This window comes from Sebastes fasciatus, chromosome 3 (assembly GCF_043250625.1).
Source record: "Sebastes fasciatus isolate fSebFas1 chromosome 3, fSebFas1.pri, whole genome shotgun sequence".
Taxonomy (NCBI): Eukaryota; Metazoa; Chordata; class Actinopteri; order Perciformes; family Sebastidae; genus Sebastes; species Sebastes fasciatus.
Window position 1 is genome coordinate 32564978 of NC_133797.1, and position 16234 is coordinate 32581211.

At 40.0% G+C, this 16234-nt stretch overlaps 2 protein-coding genes across 3 annotated transcripts in view; one reads left to right on the forward strand and one right to left on the reverse strand.

Moving 5' to 3' along the window:
• LOC141764806 (sialidase-3-like) overlaps positions 1 to 12413 on the reverse strand; it is a 30206-nt gene extending 17793 nt beyond the window's left edge. For both annotated transcript variants that reach the window (XM_074630376.1, XM_074630377.1), the window contains exon 1: positions 12311 to 12413. The gene's annotated coding sequence lies outside the window, so the exon portion shown is untranslated. The remainder of the gene's footprint in view (positions 1 to 12310) is intronic.
• On the forward strand, positions 7095 to 15561 carry lyl1 (LYL1 basic helix-loop-helix family member). The gene is made up of 4 exons (XM_074630375.1): positions 7095 to 7642; positions 8847 to 10295; positions 12304 to 12401; positions 13867 to 15561. Exons 2-4 carry the CDS (start codon positions 9523 to 9525, stop codon positions 14436 to 14438), a joined length of 1443 nt encoding a protein of 480 aa, XP_074486476.1. The 5' UTR covers positions 7095 to 7642; positions 8847 to 9522; the 3' UTR covers positions 14439 to 15561.
• The last annotated feature ends 673 nt before the right edge of the window (positions 15562 to 16234 follow it).

Here is a 16234-nt window from a genome sequence, read left to right on the forward strand (position 1 = left end):
ATGCTCCTGCACTGCTTTTTTTATATTTATTTGAACAGATGGTACTTTTTTCATCATTAAGTAATCAACTAAGCTTGTTTTCTATCTTTTTCATCTACAAGACTCTGATCTTCACTATTTAAATATCTTAAAACATCTAAAAAATAAATCTGTTTACTCATGTGCAACGTATTCTCATACAACGGATCGTATGATATCTTACCAAAAAGTTATTCCTCATTTTACGTTCGTTTTCCTACGAATGTCCAGCAACACGTGTCAATCTCCGCTCGTTACATGCATACAGTCTTTTCAAAATAAACTTGCATCTTCACAGGAAACAACTTCCATGAGTTTATGCAACAAAGCTACTTGGTTAGGTTTAGGAAAAGATCGTGGTTTGGCTCAAATTAACTCCAAAAGTGGCGTAACTTAAGTATGTAACTCACATGACAAATAAATCAACGTTGACTTCTGGTTTCACACGGGACACGAACGCCTGTCTCCTGGGTGCAAGACGGTGTTTTTTGTCCCACCCATCGACCCTGACCTCCTCCCTATGTGGCGTTCGCCGCTATTTATAATTCCTGGTTCACGATTACGTTAATTACACACTACTTGATTTTGTGGGATAGACACGAATTACAGTGCATTACTTTTCATAGGCATAGCTACGAACGTTGTATGAGACCAGCCTGTCATGTTTATAGTGTCAATAATATTGCAACATGCTCCTTTTGTCACCTCTAGTTTAATCAAACACCTGCTGAGTCTTGATGAGGTGGATCTGTCATGTTAATGCAACTATAGGATCAGATTCTAGGCTGGCAGTGTGAACACATCCTCATGTTGTGACCTATATCTCCCACATAAACTCAAACTCTTCTTGTTGTCGTTTTCTGTCGTCGGATGGCCGGTCTCCAGGACAATCAGGAAAAATAAATAGAGTGGACATCTGTCGCAGCAGAGAGGAGGAGAGAGAGCGTCGGTCCCGGCCAGCGCTCGCAGCATTGTTTGTCACTTTCTCCATGAAATGCACTGCGAATATTGCCTCAAACAATTAGGTTGCAGTGATCCCTATCGCCCGGCACACAATAGTGTTTACTTGACGTGAAGGAAACGAGGCCATGGAGCCCACTTTTGGGAGTGTGTGTGTGCGTGTGTTTTCTTGGGCATCTGCATGTGTTTGTGTTTGTCCTCACTGTGTGTTCATATTAGGCTTTTATGACTAAAGGTCACACTGTATTTTATGAGGGTGAAAAGTATTGGTGTTATTAAGTGAGATTTCTGAAATTGCTCACTTACTTGGTAGCCTACGACGGCTAATGTTAGGCTAACTTTCGGCTGCCCCCTCTTTGTCATTTAGTCGACCAATCAGTCATTTGGGTTTTTAAGTCGAATATTACTTTCTATGCTTTTTTCATGCTGAATGACTCATTTCAAAGAAAACATATAAGCACATTTCTGGTAAACACAAGATTTAAAGTGGTGCTTTTGTGTGATTCTTTGTGGAGAAACTCAGTTTTACAGATCTGCCGATTAAATCAACTAATCGATTAGTCAACAAAATCCTATACGAGTGTTAGTTGACTAAGAATTTCTTTGGTCGAGGACAGCCCTAGTAACTGGCATTTCTATTTAAGTCTTCTCTCTCTCTCTTCTCTACTTGTGCTACTGTTACAAAACATTTAGCCAAGTCAGGTCAAACTACTGAGGATATCTTTAAATTAAAGCGACTGATTTTTGGTGCCAGCTGTGGTCACATTGGCCACTTGTAGCGCTGTCACCCCATATAAAGGGCAGATGTTGTTGCTTGGCAGCAGAAAACTTTAAAAGGGATGTTGAAGAACCAGGTTGATAAGCAGAAGTAGTGCAAAAAGGTGGTATTTATTAAAAAACGTTTACAGAAACAAAGGGCAAAAACTGAACCAGAGAAATTCAACAAAACTAAATTAAACTGAAGCAAAACAGAACATAAAACTAACGAAAACTGCAGCCTCACAACTACCTGCCACCTCCTTCCCTCCTTCCCTCCCCCCTACTCCAGTCAATGTCATCAAAGAACGTATATTGCCAAGAAGTGAAAGACAATCAACAAAAAACATCAGCGCCGAGCAGTAAAGCTATGCTGCCGCCATTTTGGACTGAAAGAGACTACCGTACGCCAGTAAAACGGCCGCCTAAAAAGTGCCGTACAAAAGTAAAACTAAATTATTTCTATTCTATTGTCATATTCTACCAAAATGGCCTGTGTTGAACAATAAAATATTATAAATATAAATTGGGAATATCAACATTTTCCTCAGACATATTATAAAATTATGAAGTAAAACAATATACGACTAAAATTACAATACATTAACTTATTATGCGCCAAAAAAATCCTCTATGGCCTCGGCCATTTCTGACAACGTCAACAAACACGTAACAAGTCCTGGACTCTGAACTTTCAGAAACTTTCCACATGAGGGGGGCGTTCATATGGACTCATCTCGTAAACACGGTAAACACGACCCCATTTGAAGGCACCAATAGTCTCACTTTAAATGCTCATCACTTCAGAAGGTGCATGCTCAGCAAAATTCATCTGCTGACAAGGCCCCTCTCAAGGCTAGTCGGTGAAATACTGTAACAGGCAAGCCATCCACAGACATAATAACAATAACTCCCCAAGCATTTGTCTACGATTCTGGCATTTGGTTCCAGGGATTGTACATCACTTCATTCAATAAAGGCTGACTGAAGAGGGAAAAACAAGCTAATGAGCTTGCTGTCAATTAGCAAGCCTGTTAGCCCCGTCGTTAACAAGGCAATTAAAATTCCCCACAGTTCATTCATATTTGTACCACAGTCTCCTGTCTTATAACTGTCTCTTTTGTGAAGCAATTACTGCAACAGAGGAGGGTTAAAGAAAAGTCGACGGTGCAACACAGCTAATAAGCTACGATAGCTTCCTTAATTTTGGACTCTTCGGCTCTCTGTTTCGCCCAAAGATCAGCTCCGTCATCGCTTGCTATTGCTCAATAACGCAATGACATGAATTTATTTTGCTGCAATATTTCACAGCTTTAAAGGCTGGTAACTATAGGCTTTAATTCTGCTACCCATTTAAGAAACATCAGTATGTGTCTGTAACGATTGGACACAGGCTAATATCAGTTATTAATTATGGACTATAATTTAACAGCTGGTTCTTTCTCAAGACCACGAACAGGCCACAAGCTTTTCATTTTCCACTCCTCACCCTCACATCACGTTTCCTGGCACAGCAAGAAGATCAATGCTGTTTCTGCAGGTGCGCACACACACACACACACACACACACACACACACACACACACACACACACACACACACACACACACACACACACACACACACACACACACACACACACACATACACACACACACACACACACACACACACACACACACACACACACACACAAAGAGAGAGAGAGAGAACCTTTACATTGGCTTTTACTGAAGTCTCTCGGGTATTTTAACAAATAGCCTGACCCTGGCTTTCACGCAGCTACACACGCACACTTGACTCCTGCACAATGGCAGCTCCCCCATCGATACTGCATTTATCGAGCTGGGTATTTTGAGGTATAGCCAGGAGGAGGAGGAGGGCGTGACAGCGAGGCTCTGAGATTAAAACAATCCTCTCTTGATTTCTTCCTCACTCAAGGGAAAAGCGGAAGCTGTCTGTTATCGTTTGTTTCTATTATTATTCCCCGTTTACAGTTTGGGTGTTCACACTGAGCCGTAAATGAGAGAGTCAACCATTCGTCTTCTGGGTCTTTTTCTCTGTTGAGGGACCTGCCCAGAAAACTGTGACTGTTTGAGAATCAGGTGTTTACAGTAAGAAGGGGAAACCCCAAATGTACACTGATTTGTTTTTTTTATCTTTACAAAGATAAAGAAATTAGGAGGCTTTTGCAACTAAAACCGCAGTCCAGGCTTAGTTTGGATAATTGTTTCCATGTTTCTATGCATTTATTTTTGTTTTTGTTTGGCAACTGATGAACTATCTAAATACAATAAAAAAGACACAGGCACCTATAAAAGTGTACAAATTTTCAGTGATAATCACAAAAAATACTATTATAGAATAGTTCAATGTAATATCCACTATTCCTACACTCAAATACAGCAGAATATGTAAGAAAATGAAACTATAATTCAATCTATTTACTTGTAAATTGCTTTTCTCCCAACTTGTTTTTATTTCAGTTTCATTTAAAGTCTGTTTTTGCTGTAAAAAAATAAAAATCAAAACAGTTCAAAGTACATTTTTTAATGTGCTGCTTATAAACACATGAACATAGAACAAATATACTGAAAATAAAACAATAATAAAATATATTTACATACGAAGTGCTTTTATCCCAATTTGTCTTTGTCCATTTTTACCTGGAAGTCCATCTAAAATATATTAAATATTATAATATAAATTCAGATATTTGGACCAAAACAGTTAAAGGGCCCGTTTCAATCATTCTGTCTTGACTTTGACAATGTATTTATTTTTCTTTATTATACTTCAAAGCAGAACAAACAGGCACAAATAATTATAAACAAGCACTGAAAAATGTTAAAGCATTTTTATTAAGGTTTTATGTATTTTATTCCGTGGACGGGGTGGCACTCCTCCTCACTTTATTATTATTGTTATTAGTTGTAGCTTTGGTGGCGGCAAATGTAGAATTAGTATTAACATTTTTTATTTTATTTTATTTTAATTAGTATTATTATTAGTTTTTATATTCAGGTTTTTTTCTAATCCATCTACCCTACAGACTCCTATAACCTAACCTTGTTCTCTTATTCCCTGATGACATGTTTCTGTACGGCCTGTAGTCACTGCTCTTGTCTTCCTCTTTTTGTTCTGTTAGTGTTTCTTTTTATGCCTTGCTAAAAAAAAAAGAGAGAAAATAAAATAAAAACTTATATTTCAATTGATCCCAAAAAGCAACAGGCACAAAACAAACACCTTTAAAGAACCAAAACTGTATAACTGATAATACAGCAATGTGACAATATTGACTTGTGTTACTTTTAAGAGGAGTATATAAAGCAGAGGAGAAGTTAATCCCAAAGGATCTCTCTCTGTCCCTTGTGTAGCTTTTTATATGTTACAGGCAAATTCATGCAGCGTCTGAAGGCTCAGCGGTGCCACTGCAACGTTATTCTGGCACACAGAGAGCGACCAACTGGAACCACAGCTGCCGGACGCAAAAGAGTGTGACAGACCAATAGATGACACTGTCTGCACTCTGACTGTACTATTCAGCATATTCAGACCCAGTACAATTATAATGATGATGACTACAATGAGAAAAATTACAATGATGATCATGATGATGATGATGATGATGACGGTGATGACAGATTTGTTGAACAGTTGCTCAGCGCTGCTTTCTGTCTTTCCCAGGACCTTGAAGGTCACTAACTGTAAAGCCTTTATAATGTTTGTGTTTCAGTCTGTCTAAGAAGGAAATGACTGAGGGAACGTAAAAGAGGAGCTGACCCTGAGGTTGAGAGAGAGAGAGACAGACAGACAGACAGACAGACAGACAGACAGACAGACAGACAGACAGAGAGAGAGAGAGAGAGAGAGAGAGAGAGAGAGAGAGAGAGAGAGACTTTAGGAAGAACAGGAATGGGTGAGCACAGAGGAGGAGGGGTGAGAGATAGATTTAGGAAGGAAGTTTGGGAGCTCTTGGAGAGGAAAGTTACCACGATGATGACTTGAGCGTTGGTCATCAGTGACACAGGTGTGCTCTGATGTCATAACAGAAAAGCTGACTCAAGTCCATACTGTATATACAGTATATATATATATATATATAATTTTCTACGGCTGCAACTAACAATTATTTTCATTTTTTATTAATCTGTCGATTATATTATTTTCTCGATTAGTTGTTTGGTCTGTAAAATGTCAGAAAATGGTGAAAAATGTCGATCAGTGTTTCCCAAAGCCCAAGATGACGTCCTCAAATGTCTTTTGTTTTGTCCACAACTCAAAGATATTCAGTTTATTGTCACAGAGGAGTAAAGAAACCAGAAAATATTCACATTTCAGAAGCTGGAATCAGAGAATTTTTACTTAAATAGTTGACAACTAATCAATTAATCAACTAATCAATTAATCAATTAATCTATTAATCAATTAATCGTTGCAGCTCTATTATTGTCTTGATTGAGCGATTCATTGTTTTGTCTAGCCTTTCAAAATGTTGGAAAATAGTGAGATTGCCCATTATAATTTCATATTGCTTGTTTTATACAGCCAACAATCCAAAGCCTAAATATATTTAGTTTCAATATTTAATTTACTAAAATGACTGAAACAATTCTTGATTATCAGAACAGATTCATTATGTGTTGATCGACTAATTGATGAATGGACCTACTGAGATCATGACAACCAGGGTAAGACAATCAATTAGAATCATCCTCCTCTCTTTCGTGTTTCACCTCTTTTATTACAACAAGTTGTCTCAAATCCAGAATAAAAGAACATTATTTGTGTGTTTTTTATAACGCTGCCACAAATACACATCATAAGGGATTCATAGCTAATAATCAACATGTAAAAATCATTAATAGCAGACATCTTTACATAGATAAGTGATTCCCAAAGGGCTTCTTTTGGCGTTGTCTATATATGAACATCCTCTCTACTGTATTTGTGTATAAAGAAGCATGTGTGTGTACCATTGTCTATTTATTATATTGTGATATAAGTACAGTTGCGGATATTTTCTTGGACACAGTCCAGGTCCCTTTAAAGTCTGGGACTGACCAGTAGAGTGTGATGAGTGTGTGTGCGTACATGCATGTAAGCGTGAACCCGCTGGTGTGTGTGAGTGTTATGAAAAGTGTGTGTGCTGGTATTGGTGGTGGAGGTGGAGGGGGGGAGGGTGGTGAAGGTTCCTTATCTACAGGCCACAGGCAGCTTTTGAGGCTCTTATCAGCAGCAACCATATTGTACTAGCACATCCTCTTGTCCAGCAGGGAGCGGAAAACTCTCCTTGCAACATGGTTCCCTCTCTCTCTCCCCCGTCTCTCCCTCTCTCTCTCTCTCTCCCACCTCACACTTGCCAGTACCAGAGCTCTCCGACTGGCAACCAGCTAGAGCATTGTGTCTTGTTGGCGAAGAGAGAGAGCGAAGGAAGGGATAGACAGGAGAGTGAAAGAGAGAGAGAGAGAGAGAGAGAGAGAGAGAGAGAGAGAGAGAGAGAGAGGTGAGACTGACATATGGACAGACAACATCTCCACGCTTCCTTCGTTCAAAGGGGCAACTTCACAACGAAAAACACAATATGTGCGCTTGGACGATATAAATCCAACTTAATCTCTTTGTGAATATTTGGGACTCAAGTTTTTAATTTCTCATTAATACTGATTTTTTAAAAGGGCTTCACAGGAGTATGAGGAGTGTTTTGAGTGTTGTCAGACAGTTCTGACCTCAGAGATTGACAGACGGACACTGACAGGCTGTAGTGGAGTGACAGCGACCTGAAGGAGGAGGAGGAGGAGGGTGTTAAACACTGAGGAGATACAACATGTGCGTTCACAGATCACTTAAACTCTGACGGATTTTGCATGACAGACAGACGAGCCACACCGGACGCCGTAATGTATCTGTGAGTACTTATTTAATATGTTTTATTCTATTCTAACAAATATATATAAATATATAATTTAATTAATTATAACAAAACAGCATCTGATTAGAGTTTCTGTCATATGTGCCATATGTCATATACAGAATGGACTTTTAATAAAATAGCTTGTGTTGAAAACTGGTAATAAAATGTGGCTATTTAGAGGTAAATAGATGAAGATAGAAATGTAATATTATGTCAAACGTCATGTCAGATGGTTTGTTGTTACAAATTACTCTGTTTAAAGCTGAATTAATGTATTGATATTGTTTTCTAACCAGTCTGGTTACGGTAAATATACAAAATACACAACAATAGCAATAATACAAATATAAATAGATTCAACAGAAAGGAAAAACATAAATTGGAAAAATATAAAATCTAGTGCTAATGAAATAACCATTTTAATAAAGACTATTTTAATGAATTATTATAAAGGTTTGTCAAAATTATCAAAGATATTTTATTTAAGGAATTAATGTAAACTATTAGACAGCTTGTTGTGCAGAAATGTGCCAAAAATTGTGATAGAGAATACAGGCTGGACTAAAAATTCTGTATAAAATATTCGTTATTAAAATATGCTACAACAAAATATATGTGCAGCTATAATTGCTTTGTTTCTTGGCTTCCACAGCAAAATTAATTATCTTACAAATGTGTTTTCAGCTAAAATACCCACGTAGTGCTGAGTCTCACACTGTGACCTTTTAAATATTCATCTGTAACTTTCTGTGTAGCTTCTCTAAGAGTTCTTCTATATGACAGTAAATATAACAGTGCTGCAAAATTAAATGATTAAAAAAAAACTACCTGCGAGGGTCGTCCGTATGTCGATGTGAAAGAGGGAACTGTCTGAAATAAAGTCATGACCACTAGAAAAGACAAAACAGGAACACTTGCGATTGCAAAACCTGAGAAATCATAAGAGTCGTATACGCCTCGCAGAGCAGAGTAAAAACTAACGTCTCCCTCCGTGAAGAAGGAGTACAACTGTTAATTCACTTGTTATCCAGCATTTTAACATCTCATCAGTAGTGTGTGATGAATCAAATTCAGATGTCAAACGAACAAAACTGCAAACAACAACTTCTCCTGACATTTTAGTACATTTATGACCTTTGAGCACATTTTTATACAAACCAAATATCTATCCTGAGTGTGTTTTTCTTTTGTTCACCAGACTCTTTGATATCAATCCAGTCTTTCGGGAGTCTGGAACGTTTTGAATTGTGAAAGGATTTTGACGCACATCCTCAAAGACAGGCAGACAGACGGACAAACGGACGGACTCATAAAGAGCAGAGACTCGTTCAAAACCTAGAATCTGCTGCTCAGGATGCACTGTGAGAAACATCCACTCCACATCAGACAACAACAACAACCGCCCCGGCTCCACGCTGCTCCTAGAGACGACGCCACAGAAGTAGCCCTCCGTTAAAAGGGATTAAATACAGGCTGACGTTTAGAGCAGAATGATGGGTAATAAGACTGGATCAGAGGCCAGCTGCAGTTCCATCCGAGGCACATTATAGTCTGGACTGAGCGGATAGAAGACTCACATACTGGCAACAATAAGAGCAACTGATGGATTTCCGGTTGGCCGGAGGAAAATCTACATTTCTAAGGAGGTAGAGCAGCAAAATATTGCACAATCTGCAGGAAAGTTGAACAAAAGGACGAGGAAATAAAGGGTTATAAGGAAAAGACACTGGGTTAGGAGAGGTTTAAAGGGCTCTCTAGGACAAGTTGCAGGTGTGGACATGAACATGTTGTTTACTCTCACACACATATAAAGACACACTGACACACACGCTGGGCAGTGAACTAACAGGTATTCCCCCAGAGTCATCACCACCATGATGGAGAAGCTGAACCCCACCGGCCCACCTGCCTCACCCCCTGACCTACCTCGCCCCTCCTCCTCCTCCTCCTCCTCCTCCTCCTCCTCCTCCTCATCCTCCTCCTCATCCTGTGCCTCCGTAGAGCAGCACAGTCCCGGCCACAACAAGACTTTAGCGGACTCCATCAGCAGCCCGCGTCCTGTTAACAAGACAGGGCACAGGGGACACACGGATGTCCCCATCGCTGGCTCGATTCAGTCCCCCATCGCCACAACGACAGTGTTAACCAGCCACCACACAGATACAGCTGCTGCACCTGAGCCCATCGTCATGGAGACCGAGGAGGTGAAGGAGGAGGAGGAGGAGGAGAAGCGAGGAGGACCAAAAAGCACCAAAGCCCCTGCTGCTGCTGCTTTTGCCAACGGTTCCCTAACTCTTTCCTCTCCACCTCCGCTCCTCCCGGCGCCAGCCAAGACCACCTCGTACCCTTTACCACCTCCAACCTCCTTCCCTACGTCTTCATCATCCTCTCCTCTTCCTCCACACATTCCAGTCATCAGCCTCGGACACAGCAAACCACCTCTCCCGCTCCCCAACACCCCTCTGACTGCCCTACACCCAATTCCCAACCTGCTACATGGGCCCCACGGGGAGCTTCGCCGCAGTCAGCTGGCCTGTTTGCCCGTGGCCAGCCCCGGAGCTTCTGGAGCTACTGGGGGCCCTTTAGCTCTCTCTCCAGGACCCCTGCTGCCTCAGCAGTACCTGTCTGCACACCCATTCTTCACCAGGTGAGATTTGGCTTATATGGATCCATAAGCAAGCATTTTGCTTTATCAGACCCTCACCAGCTGAGCAGAGTGGTTTTCCCTTCTCAGATTGTTTCATTTGAATCATTTTTGGCACCTAAAGAAGCAAAACTTTCTATTCCACAAGAAAAGGGTGGTGAAAAGTCAGAAAACAATCAACATAATTTTGTGTTTTTACGTCTTTCTTATCTGGTAAATCATCTTGCAACTCCTCATTTTTCATCTTGCGACCCCTTTGAGGGGTCCTGACCCCAAGGTTGGGAACCATAGCATTAGCAGACAGCACTGATCGTGTTATGCAATATCCAAATGTTATGAGCGTGCTGTGTATTAAAGCTTCAGTGGGCAGAATATTTTTGGCATCATTGGGCAAAAATTCCATAATAACCTTTCAGCATATTGTAATTCAAGTGTTCTGAGAGAAAACTAGACTTCTGCACCTCCTCATGGCTCTGTTTTCAGGCTTTAAAAAAGCCCGTGACGGGAGACTTTGACCAATCACAGGTAATTTCAGAGAGAGAGAGCGTTCCTATTGGCTGTGCTCCGGCTGGTGGGCGGTGCTTGGTATTTCCTCAACTGATCTCAACATGGCTGCCGGGTCACAAACTTTCTCATTTTACAGCTAAACAGTACACTACAAGATGTTTCTGAAAACATTTGAGGCGAAAAAATGGGCATTACAGTAACAGAATATTAATTCAAATTCCAGCTCGGCTCTGATTGGTTGTTTTCCTCCGATCTGTGAAATCTTGCAGATGCCGTTAGGAGCACCGGAGGACACAAAGGCACGTGATTTTTTTCAGATTATCTGTCTCATGCACTACTGTCAGGACATAGTGACCGTTTTATAAAAATAACTTCTTTTTTTTTAATCAAATTTGCTCCAATTCTACCCACTGCTGCTTTAAATAATCGTGTAGGTAGAATATCAGTTTCATGCTGGAGGTTGCATTTAATAATGTAAAGAAATTTGAACTATGTAAAATTGTATAATATAACTTCAGCCCTCTATAGAACATCATACAGTATATCAAATAAAACACACATAAATGCTCATTCACCTCCATTTCACCAGGCGTGCAAACAGATGTGAAACTCTCAATACAAAAAAAATAAAATAAAATAAATTCTGTTTCACATGAAACCTCAACTGCTGGGATTTCACGACTTCCCATTGTGATTAATTGTGGCTACGCTGTACGGTTATGAAGAATTGACAGCAGGATGTGTGCTGTTATGAAGAGAGCTCACATTTCTCACGCTAAATTTACTCATCAGGACATTTGGTCGCTGAACACAAGTTGCATCATGGAATATTTTTTGTGTAACGTTTAGTACCAAAAACCTGATATCACTTTTGAAACTATACGTCTACTTTTAATTGCAGCTAAATTTAGTCGCTGAACTGAAAAAACAGAACTCTTTTTGGGGCTCGTAGAGTTGGCAACTCTTTGCTTACACTCATGAAAGGCCTTCGTTTGCAGACATTGTCAAAGCCCTCCTACTGTTCATCTATTCTCTACTCCAAAAAGGATTTTCCTCACAGTTTCTTTCTGTAACAACGGAGCATCAGCTATGTAAAAAAGTGGGACTTTTTTTCTACATCTAAGGTTTCACCATCTGTCATGCAGGTCTGGGAATAAGATTCCCTCCTCACTTCTCTCTGGTCTGTTTGTAGCAGAAAACATTGATCCATTTCATCCCCTTGAAGTAGAATCAGCTAGTAACCAGACTTAATGAGACCGGGCGAAAACTCTGCATGCACACTCAATCAACGCCACCGACATAATCACACCGCAGATAATGGCCTCCACCAGCTTCTTGATTTCTCCATCCAGCCTCCAACACTTCTTTCATTTTAAGAGAAGAGATGCTGGAACGACTTCACATTGTAAACCTTCTTTTTTATATTTATCTGCACTTGATTGTGACGGCGGTTATACAAAAAAATGTCACATTTTCACACATGTTGCTGTGTTTTTATCTCTAGTTCTTACCTGGGTCCCTCAGGAGGAAACTATGGTGTCATCAACAGCAGCCGGATCAAGAGAAGACCCTCGTCACACTTTGAGGTGGAGATCAATGATTGTGAGTTCCTGTGAGACCAAATAAATAAATCACACATCAATATTGACACAGCCATGGTTACTATATGTGAATGTTTGCATGTTTGGAATTGTACTGATGGAATTGCTGCACACATCATGGAGGAGGTTAATATCTAATGAATTTAGACTTTCCTACTTCCTTAATGGACCAATAGGTAATAAAATGACCATGATATGTCATCACAGATTAAAGGAACATGCTAAATTGAAATACTGGCTTTCCTGACAACAATGCTACAGCCAGTATGTTCGGAACGTCCGGAACGTCTGTTTTTGTTCTGGCCGGTGTGATCTTGTCCTGCTCATTTCAACACCCCGCTGCCACATATGAAACAAATTGGCACCCAAACACATCCTTCTGCAGCCACGGAATCAAGCAAACAGACTGGATCAACAGAGATAACATAACATTAGATTCTACCCGACATGAAAAGCCTCGACACATATCTCTATGGTCATCAAGGCAGCGAGTATTTGAGACACACAGCCGGTGAAGTGATTCCAACTACTGCTGCTGGCCAAAGGCTAACACGGTCGTGTCTAGAAGGTAACCCTCATATTGCGATCAGTCACCCCAGAGGAGCGGACGGGCCACGGCTCCAATGTTTTGCATTTGGACTGCTGTTACCCATTTTAAATGCTAACTGTCAGTGCTACATATTGTTCCTTTAACCTGTCTGTGACTTTCAGCCCCAAGCCCAGTTGTTCTTACTGAAGACACAAATGTTTTTATTTGTTTTTAAATGGGTCATAGATACATATTTAGATGTTTTTAAAAGGTTAAATAATTCCCTAAAATAGCAGGGCACTGTAGTTTTTAGCAAATGTTACTTAAACAGGGGTAAAAGGTGCATTTTTGGGGGACTATTTTCCTTGGTGGATTAATACAAATTCGGTGCTCTAGCGAGTATTTACAGCAGCAAAGCAGTTTAGGCGGGATTGACTCAAAATAGACTAAAGTGTGTTCACCATAATGATGAAGATGTCCCAGTGCAACAGTGTGGCTCATTGAAGTGTTTTATAGTTTTTTAAATATGGCAATAATATATATCATGTTCTGGCAACATAATAGAGCTGATTAATCGATTAGTAGTCAACTATTAAAATAATCGCCAACTATTTTGATAATCCATTAATCTTTAAGAGTAATTTTTTTTTTTAAATAGTTAAAATTCTCTGATTCCAGCTCCTTAAATGTGAATATTTTCTGGTTTCTTTACTCCTCTATGACAGTAAATTTAATATCTTTTGAGGTTTTTGAAAAATTTTCACCATTTTCTAACATTTTATAGACCAAACAACAAATCGAGAATGAAAATAATTGCTAGTTGCAGCCCTGCTACCCAATACTTGTCAGTAGAATCATTTCATTGTTAGTTTTAGTCTTTTTTATGGGATTTGTTGACGATAATAATATGTATTAACTTCTTCTTATGTCCTTTAAGGCCCTGCACACTCAGACAGTGATTATGTGTGTCTAGGAGGCCCTCCTCAGAAAATCGCTCGCCGTGTCTTCACCAACAGCCGCGAGCGCTGGAGGCAGCAGAACGTGAACGGGGCGTTCTCCGAGCTGAGAAAACTCATTCCCACGCACCCGCCCGACAAGAAGCTCAGCAAGAACGAAATCCTCCGTCTTGCTGTGAAGTACATCAACTTCCTGGTCACTCTGCTCAACGACCAGGCACAGGACAAGAGCGGGGACTCGGCTGAGGACGAGGACGAGAGCAGCGCGGCCGGTTTGGACGGTAACAAACGGAACCTTCTTTTTCAGTGCGACACCCCTCCTCCGTCCCACGCCGCCCTGCCATCCTCAGCCCATCCCGCGACAGTCCACAGAGTCAGAGACTCGACTGACTCGGTCATTGCTCTGGCTAGCTCCCCAGCAACATCCAGTTGCTATGGCGACACGGACAGTGAGGAAAGCTTTGGGGCTAAGACGTCTTTGGTGACCCATGGCATTCTGGGAAAGGCCAAGGGTCAGATAAGGATGGTGGCAACTACAAATGATGAGCGGTGACACCAAAAGACGGCAAACAAAGAGGTGTAAATGTCACACTGACGGACAGGACGGGACACACAATCATCCCCAGAGACCAAAAGTGTTTGAGGAGTCAGTGGGATTCTCTCTTCAACTCCCTGAAATAAGTAGGAGATGGATTTTCTGAGACATTTTTGTAGTTTTAACTGTCTTTTCCAGTGACGTGCAAACATTGAGCGTGAGGCTCTGTGTTTTAGGAAAATACTGAACTGTGCTGCTGGGCAAGTTGAGAGGCATGAAACATCACAAGGTCACAATGTTCCTTTGTTAAACACCTCAATGTCAAACAATGTGGATCCATAACAACAAAAAAGGATTCTGGGAATGTAATGAAATGGTCTGTTTTGATTTCAACGTGTCATTAACAAAAAGTAGGGCTGCACAATTAATAGAAATTTTATCGAAATCGCAATATGGCCTACTGCAATTTTCAAATCGCAGGATGAGGAGGAAATTGCAGTATTTGTTAAAGGTGAAATGTGTGTCAAAATACCATTTTAAATTAAATATTGTGGTGCTGCAGAGATGTCCTGGCCTACACATCATACTCAACAGACTTTAAAAAAAAACATCTGTGTTTGATACAGATCCCTGCAATAAATCACACCGTAATCATTTAAATATGTTTTTCAATTAAAATGTAAATAATTATGTAAAAATTCATAAAAAAATCATTCTCTCTAGTATTGCAAATCACATCACAATTGCAAGATATTTTAGATATTTTTTCTAAATCGTGCAGCCCTAACAAAAATCTAATAATCTTTTCTCAGTCAAGAAATTCAGGATCTTTAATTCGCCCTCTGACTCATAAAAATGTTAAATCTCTCACAAGAGGGTTAAAAACAAGATTTTTTGTTTCAGTCTAAATGCAGCCTCATAAATGTACATGTATTGCCCCAGCACAATTATGGTGATTTAAGAATACTTCTACTCTACGATAGAATACTCTGCAGAGAAGTGCCCGTAATGCATCTATAAATCGAAGTTACAGCAGTTTTTAATTCTATTGTCAGAGAAGCAGGGCCGATGTTCCCACCCCGACATTGTGACACACTTGTACCAGACAGAAATAAAGTGGGTTTTACTTTGCTGTTCCTTATTTGACATCCTCTTATTGCGCTCCAAAGACTGCTCTCTGTCAGCACGATTTCTCAACACATCCAAATGTTTTGCCGTGTTTGTCAAACGTTTAGGCGGGAACATTTATGTATCCTCAAAGTGTTCAGTATGTGGAAATCTCAGTGTGAGCTGATCACAATAACTATCAGATGTTAGATTTATAAAAGCAATGCTAGCAATGTGTATTTTAAACAATAACATAAGTAATGTGTGAATATGTTAACAGATTAACACAACATCTTGTCACCACACATTATCAGTATGGGCTGAATAGTTAAAGCCAAACTCCAGAATGACAGATTAATAATGGTACTTTTAACAAGGGAGCCATAAACAACACCAGTAAAAATAAAATAGTGAGTGATGTAACACCCTTAAAATGAATATAACTGTTTGCTGACATTACTGTGACAACCCCAGCCCTGGAAAAAAGTGTGCTGGATTTTTCCCGGGCAGCTGATTTAGGGAGGACTGTTGTACATGTTTTCAGTGGTGGAAGAAGTACTCTCTCGTCTTTTACTTAAGAGTACCAATACCACAGTGTAAAAATACTCTAAACTAAACCCTGCATTCAAAATCTTAGTTAAGTAAAGGTATCAGCTAGGGATGCACCGATACCGGATTGGATAACGGGCCGATACTGACTCAAATAG

Excerpts from the sequence above, each read along its gene's own strand:
- lyl1 (XM_074630375.1), top strand. The coding sequence starts at position 9,523 with ATGATGGAGAAGCTGAACCCCACCGGCCCACCTGCCTCACCCCCTGAC. Across the intron at positions 10,296-12,303 it reads GCACACCCATTCTTCACCAG|TTCTTACCTGGGTCCCTCAG; the intron begins GTGAGATTTGGC and ends TTTTATCTCTAG. Across the intron at positions 12,402-13,866 it reads TGAGGTGGAGATCAATGATT|GCCCTGCACACTCAGACAGT; the intron begins GTGAGTTCCTGT and ends ATGTCCTTTAAG.